Here is a 7,893-nt window from a genome sequence, read left to right as displayed (position 1 = left end):
AGGAGTATGAAAGCCGGGCAATAGACAGAGCCTATCTCCTCCTTAAGCAGTTTAGGTTTGCCAACCGGTAATTTGTTTAAGTCACCAGGTCTAGGAAGGTTGTCGGCCAGGACTGAAGAGGCCTCCCTCCCTTAGGTTTAGCTTCAGAGTTTTCCTTCTTCTAGACGGATGACCAGGGAAGATCTATGGGTCCATCAACACCGAGAAGTTTTGTCTTGCGCCTAAGTCCTAAACCAGGTATTTCTGCGACCCCGCATGGGTTGTTAATATTAATCAGTTAATTTTGGTTATATACCTACTGAGAGTTACACTCCTCAAAGTGATTAAAAGGACGTTACTATGCTTTCCATTTTTATTGTTAATGGGAGAGGGCATAAGTGGAAGCAACTAGATTTGCAACAGGATTGGTTGGAGAGAGAGATGAGTTAATGCATATATAGATATAGTTTATATGTTAGTTTAGGAATAGGATAACATGTTAAAGTATGATTTACTTAATATTAGGAATTAAAATTTGCTGTCCTCTGAGTATTTAAGACAACCGAAGGATAAAATATATGCTCAATATAGGTACAAGTAACAACATTTGATTTGGAGTACAATTTAGTACAGGTGTAACTATAAAATGTGAGTTATGGCGTAATTCTGTAAGCATAGTTAAGTATAAATGGATGGATAAATGGCATGTTTACAGTAGATACGAATATGGAATTTTAGATATTTAGTATGTTTGTCTTCAGACTTCTAACGAAGGAAGATGACTTGGCCTTTCTCCTGAAATCCGGAAGTTTGTATGACAATTACTGGTTCATTTTTTGTATGAATTATTGTAATATTATCTCTTTTCAAAGGGAAAGAGATAAAGGATTGCTATTCATTATAGATCACTTTAAATCTATGTATGGCTAGTAAGTATCTACTTTAAAGCTTAGCTATGGGATAGGAGTATAATCTAAAGCATGCCTTGGTAGAAATCATTTGCTGTTAATGTGTTGCGATTACGAAAAGTCAGTCAACTTAGGTTAAGTGTTGAGAGCTAAGACCCTTCTAAGTTACGCACAATGGATTAGATTTAATAGCAGCCTGGGAAATAGAGCAGTTGGTTAGTGATTAGGAGAGAGGATTAAGTAATAGTACCATATAATTACACGTTTGGATATAGAGTTTAGGGTAGAGTTAAAAAAAAAAGTTTGTCATGCAAGAACAGACAAAGGCAGTTGTCTTGGAGGTAAAAGTATCTGTAGGGCATAGTGGCATACTAGCAGCGGTATTTTTACTGTTTTGAGAGAAATCATAGGCACATAGTGTCGTGATTTATTGTTCTAGCCTGTAATTTAGGTCAGGCGCAAAACATTTCAAGGGAGTCTGATAATTTTGTTTTTAAAGTAGTTGAATAGAGTATTATAGGTGTTCATCTAAGCAAAGGATAGGATGATGGTCTAAGGTAAAATTCAAAACGGGATAAGAAATTAAATAAGGATTTGATGTACGATCACTGGATGTTGGGGTTGGGCTATTCGGGAAGAATTTTTGTATCAATTCAGAGAATGTCTTAGATTTAAGAAATTTACAGTACAAGGATACTTAAAGTAAGATGTGAGCTGTTGAGGATCCAGTTTTAGGTGCGTAGATAGGTGGCAAGATGGTCATATTTTAGTATGTACAAACTGTACATATTAAGTATACTACTTAAGTTCTTTTACCCTCTATCATAAGAAATCCGTTTGTAATCCAGTTGGCTATTTGACAAGAAATAAGTGTAAAGGTTATTGCAATGAACAAAGCTTATCTACTTATTTAACGAGATAAATTTACAGATAATTGTGCAAATTGATGATTTGTTTACTATGACCTAGGAGCCCCTCTTCCTAGTGTTTCGAGAGAGGTGACAAGATCAAAAGCATAGGCTTTATAGCTAGGAAAACTCACACCCGGAATAGGTGTCCTGAAAGGAGAGATCGGTGCGCCAGGGAAGGTGGGGTGGCACCTTCGATTTTTTTTTTTATTAAGTATCATACTTAAATAAAGTTTTTCGCTCATCTAAATAAGCTAGCATAAACTTTAGGGATTTCCCTCTAACACATCGTTATAATATCAATTTAGCAAAAGGAAATTGTTTTAAAATATGTGAAGAAAAATTTCTTTTATTACATTTATTAACATACATCAACTTCTGCTCAAGTTATCTTTCTTTAATGATCGTTGAGTGTAATTTGAGTATAATTAGAGCATGTTTTGGATAAATTTTTTACCCTTGGAATCGATTAATTCTGTTTCTAATTTTTTAATTCAAATGCGAATAATTATTTTGAGATACAATTTTTTTAGATATGTTGGCGGTCATGGAACAAATTAAATTCATATTTTAAGGTGTTACTGTAGTTTCAATTCCTTCTCATCCCCTCAACTTTATTTATTTATTTTTTTTTACAAGATGCAAATTGAGAAAACAAGTTTGGTTGAATTTGCAAATTCTTAAATTAGAAACTTTGGTTGAATTTGCAAATTCTTAAATTAGAAAATTTGGTTGAATTTGCAAATTCTTAAATTAGAAAATATGGTTGAATTTGCAAATTCTTAAATTAGAAAAATCCAAATTGGAGGAAAGTCAGAAGTGGAGGCTTACCAGAAATTTACAAAACATTAAAAGTCGTAACAATTCTTGCATGCACATTATTCATAATAATTGTCTTTGCAACCTGACAATTTCAACAAAAGTTGAAGTATGAAAAACTAGTCACTGAATCCGACAAAAACAAAAACTAAACAGTTCTAAAACAAATTATCTGAAATAATCTTTTGGTGTTTTATTTGATATCATATTTGGGTTATTTAATGCCAAATCGAGTAAATTTAGAAAAAAATTTATTGTTTCAAGTTTTTTATCTCTTTAAATATGTTTGATTTTAAAATAATCTCTCGAAATTATAGCCTAATCAATACAAGTAATATAAACATTTTTGCAAAATTTCATGCCTCTACTTTGTTCTCTTCTCCTTTTAATTTGTATTTATAATATACTAGACTACCCGTGACACGTTGAGTCAGTATGTTACATTAGCAATGAAATTAATGTATGAGCGTGACACTTGTGAAGTAAAGAAAATAGTTTTTTGTGACATAACAGAAATATTTCTATGAAAGTATATCAAAATGAAAAAAGAATATAGAGAGATTTCTATGAGTCATTCTGTTTATAATTGTTTATTTTTGAAAAAAAACTTACAGCCACTGAATTATAAGTGGTTTGCCATACTTATAGGTAAATGTGCACTGAACAGATACCATAATACTTCAAGTTAAATTCAAATTTTGAAATATCTTTTAATTTAAACGTGAAAAAAAATCAATTAGGACACTGAAAACGTACACAGTAAAACAATACACTTTATTGCCACGTTGATTATTCATTTGTAACGCAAATTTAAAAAAACATATTTTCGGGGTTATTTATTTATGTTGGTAGTGTAGAAGAAAATGTATGAATGTTGTTTAAGAAAGGTGTATTAAAAAATGGAGAATAAATTTAAAAAAAATGAAGGCGGTGGGTAAATCGCCGTTGTAAAATGCTCTTATGGTTGTCAACAGGTTCAAGTAGATTTATTTGTAAGAAAATTGCGTTAAAATAACTTAAACGTAATACAGAAATGAACGATGTAAAAAAAATGCAGAAGGTATTAACAATTGTTTATTTGGATAATTTAAACGCGAAAAAAAAAACAATTGGGACACTGAAAATGTACACAATAAATTATTATTTGTTTATATACACATGCGCACCCGGAAGTCGTAAACCAAATGTTGGGTTACAACACCCGTTATAAGGTCATTCGAGTTTTATAATTATATAGATAAAAAGCACTTTGTTTGTGTGTGTGTGTGTGTCTGTTTGTTCCGTATGTACTACGAAATGGCTGGGCTAATTGTTTTTGAAATTTCACACAAATGTACTTTATGTATCTGAGAGTGTGATGTATAATCTATCCAAGATTAAGCTGGCATGTTGGAAATCGTGATTTGCTGTGCAAGTTGGTTAGCGCAAAAAGAGCTCAAAGGGTTATGGTTAACACATGATAGGGTAATTCAGTTCGTGTGAAAGAAAATGATGCATGAAAAAGAAAAAGAGAAAGATATCTTTTGGCTCGCATGCAAGTACAGTTTGCCTTCCGATTTTGGATGACATAGGCCTGTCAAGGGATGTAGAATAAATAAAAAAAAAAGAGAAAAAAAAACGCAAGAAAGCTTGAGTCACAATGCAAGGTCCTGCCCCCTCCCATTCACTCGTAGACAAATAAAGAATCCATGTTAGAAAACCAGCATTATGCTTTTGTCAGATGTTCCTTTACAGCATAGACCAGTGACGGGAAGAATGGCATTCCAAAAGAGAAGACCAAGTTAAGAAACAGAAAAAAAGGTATGGTTACTTTATCGCAATGTACAAACTAGAGGTGACACAACCACATACATAGACAAATGATCACAGCTATACACTAGAGACAAAACTAATATTAATAAGAAGATATATAATAACCAAACAGACAAAAACCTCCTCCCTCTCCGAAACATTACAAGAGTTTTTAGATAGATTTTCTATCAGAATGCTTCATTAAGAAAATGCTGGAACCATTCAAACAACAGTGTCCAAGAATAAAAGAAAAATTTATTACACAAAACAGGAAATGTGAAAAAAAAAATTTTGAACATTTTTTTATTGTACAAACGCAGAATAGTGATCTAAAAATTTAATGAAGATTCCCAAGTTTCAACACGAAATTTCAGACTTTGCCAAAATATATAAATGATAAATTTATGTCAATTTAGTTGTTAGTTACGTTTTTATTTTAGACTTCTGATTTGTTCACATTTTCGACTTTTCCGAGATATGCAGATTTCTGATGTGTACATATTTTCGGATAAAGAATATCACACATTTTTCTATTTTTGCTTTAAACTATTTTATTCCCTTCTTCTTCTAATCTTTCATAAATTAATTTTAATTTTTTCTGGCATCTGTCCTCCATTACAAATTTTCCTTTCTTCAAAAAATAGCACCGGAACTCGATGATTAATGAAGTTCAAGTTGTAATTGAGTCCCTTCCTCAAAGAAAAAAAAAAATTAAAACAGAAAGAATAAAAGAAATAATTTATCAGCTTCTGTGCTGCATTTGCAGTCTTCCTTCCTCTACAAAAAAAACAAAAACACATTGCTCTCTTCTGGCCAATAAAGAAAAAAGATTATGAATTATTTGTAAAAAAAGAAAAGAAAGAACATTTATTCTGTTCGCTGTTCGAATAGCCATTGATGTCACAACGCAAATATGTTCATAAGAACTGAAATTCTTTAGATGTCTATTCCGCATCAGCACCATTTTTGGGGGTTTAAAAATAATTAATGTAATTACATATATAGCCAGAAATTAATTTATTTTTATTTCTATTTTCTTTTTTGCTAAAATTAACTTCCCAAAAAAGGGACATTCTGGATTGGGAACAAAATTCAAAATTGCCTCAGTCTGGAAGGATTTCTCTCATTCTGACAGAAAACATTCTGGCTCAAAATGCATAAACTAGTACAATGTTTATGATTTTTGCTGACATTATTGTTCTGGTCACATTCTTACCTTTCAGACTAGTTTTCATACGTTTGTCAAACTTTTCATATTTATGTTTGTCAAACTTTCCAATGCAAACACACGTCGTTACTATTTTTACAGTGCACCCCAACCATTTCAACGAAAATTCACCAAAGCATCAACGATGTTATCCACTTTTGCCTGGAGCATTTGAAATTCCTGGTTAACACCGCGGGACCTTTTTTCATCATATGGATTCATACTTCTCCTTCGTCCTTCGCTATCCTCCTTTTCTCGCGGTCTTCTATCAGGACTTCGATGATCCCTCTTCCGAGAATAAGGACTACTTCTGCTTCTCCTCTTTGGGTCAGGACTTTCACGGCGGCTCCTCCGAGGACTCTCATGACGGCTTCGTCGAGGACTTTCATGACGGCTTCGTCGAGGACTTTCATGACGGCTTCGTCGAGGACTCTCTCTGCGGCTTCTTCGATTCCTTGATTCTGGACTTCTACGATCCCTTTTTCGAGAATCAGGACTATTATTACGGTCTCGTTCTCTCCGCCGATCGTCTGAATTTTTCTGATCTCTGGTTCGCGAATCAGATCTATCTGTAACACGTTTCTTGCGCTCTGGACTTTCTCGATCTTTCTTTTTGGAGTTGGATGTAGTTTCATTTTTAGAAGAGTCAGATTTTCTTTTGTCAGCTTTTCTTTCGGTTTCATATTTATCCTCGTTCTTTTTGATTTCTTGTAGGAGATCAACTTGGTTGTGAATGATCTCGCGAATAATCTCGATGTACGCCTTTTTCGTGATGTGGACATTTTTGGCTCGATACGTTTGTCGGCGGCGTTTATAATCGCGCATGGCCGCCCATTTTTCAGCTTCCGAACTCGGTTCGTCAGGCACTTCTTTGGATGTTTCAGATTTTTCTAGCAAGGCTTCCAAATCTGTCGTCAACAACTTGTCTTCTCGAATCGTTGGCATCGCATTCGATTCTTTTGCGAGTTTAACAATCGAGTCATAAAGGAGAAGTCTCTCAGACGGGGAGAAATTAATTTTTGAAGCGGCCAATGTTTGAGGAACATCTCTGTCGTCGGTTGCACGTCGACGGTGTCTATCTAAAATCCCATTTATAACATTTTTTTCAAGTGTAATTGTCATTATTTTGGAATTTTCATAAAAGAATTTCGAGCTGGGAGCTTCTTTTTCCAGCTCTTCAACAGTGTATCCTTTTTCTCGTACTAAACAGCAAATTTCTTCATGTTTTTTTAGTGCCTCGGGCGACATTTTGTGGTCGGGACAATAAGAACAAGTAACTTTGGGTAATTCTTGCTTATGGATGTGCTCAGCTGTCCACCCTAACCTTTGGAGAATGTTTTCCACATTGGATTTAAGTTTCACATTCCTGAGAGAATTTACGTATATCTCGCGTTCTAACGATTCTTTTTCTGTGAGCGAAGCCATAGTTAATTATATTTTATATCATATAAAAACAGCCCTTTTATAGATATATATATAATACTTTATGAATTTCTTTTATAACAAGATTGTTGATAGTTAATTAATCATACTAAAATTAATATTCGTTTACACTCACCGGTGTTAGCTGGAAACAATAAAACAGACATACGGAGTTATTTCCCTACCGGTGCTGCGTGTAAATATTCCCTTATTAAAGAATTTCCTGTCACGGCAACCATACTCACTCACTCACTCACTCTCTCTCTCTCTCTCTCTCTCTCTCTCTCTCTCTCTCTCTCTCTCTCTCTCACACACACACACACACACACACACAGAAACGGCAGGTTTAAAGAATTGATATCTCGGGGATTTAAGTACTTATGGAGTCAATTTCAAGTGTGGACAGAGAATGCCGAGTCAGTACTTAAAATATCTGAAGCAGTTTACGACTTTAAACCAGTGAAAAAATATAAAATTCAAACGATGCTAAGGATACAATACCAATAAATAAAGAAGTAGTCAACCATCTCAACAGAAACAACCTTCTTAATGACATGTGATATGTTTTCCGCTCTGCAAGATCTATAGCAGATGTGCTAACGGTTATATCTCATAGGATTAGTGAATCTCTTGACAAAGGTTTCCTTTCTAGGGGAATTGCTCTTGACAAGTTAGGGTTAGAATTTTATCAAACATTCCTCCTCTCCCAAATAAGAATAAAGTAAAAAAGACATCCTAAAAAAAAGAAATGAAAAGAAGGTGACTTTCAAATCCAAAACTTTTGGCCATTTCTTTAATTCTTTGTTGATACTCTGGACTAACTCTGTATGTACTGAAACCTCTGGACACCCAGTCTGGT

General features: G+C 33.9%; 1 protein-coding gene across 1 annotated transcript; it reads right to left on the bottom strand.

Moving 5' to 3' along the window:
• Window positions 1-4,640: 4,640 nt before the first annotated feature.
• On the bottom strand, window positions 4,641-7,215 carry LOC145288359 (uncharacterized). The gene has a single exon (XM_080136324.1). It carries the CDS (start codon window positions 7,035-7,037, stop codon window positions 5,730-5,732), a length of 1,308 nt encoding a protein of 435 aa, XP_079992450.1. The 5' UTR covers window positions 7,038-7,215; the 3' UTR covers window positions 4,641-5,729.
• Window positions 7,216-7,893: the final 678 nt, after the last annotated feature.

This window comes from Euprymna scolopes, chromosome 2 (genome assembly GCF_053919585.1).
Source record: "Euprymna scolopes isolate OS-2025 chromosome 2, ASM5391958v1, whole genome shotgun sequence".
Classification (NCBI taxonomy): Eukaryota; Metazoa; Mollusca; class Cephalopoda; order Sepiida; family Sepiolidae; genus Euprymna; species Euprymna scolopes.
Note: the sequence above shows the minus strand (reverse complement) of the source record. Positions and strands in the feature narration are given on the sequence as shown.

Coding starts and splice junctions, on each gene's coding strand:
- LOC145288359 (XM_080136324.1), bottom strand. CDS start 7,037: ATGGCTTCGCTCACAGAAAAAGAATCGTTAGAACGCGAGATATACGTA.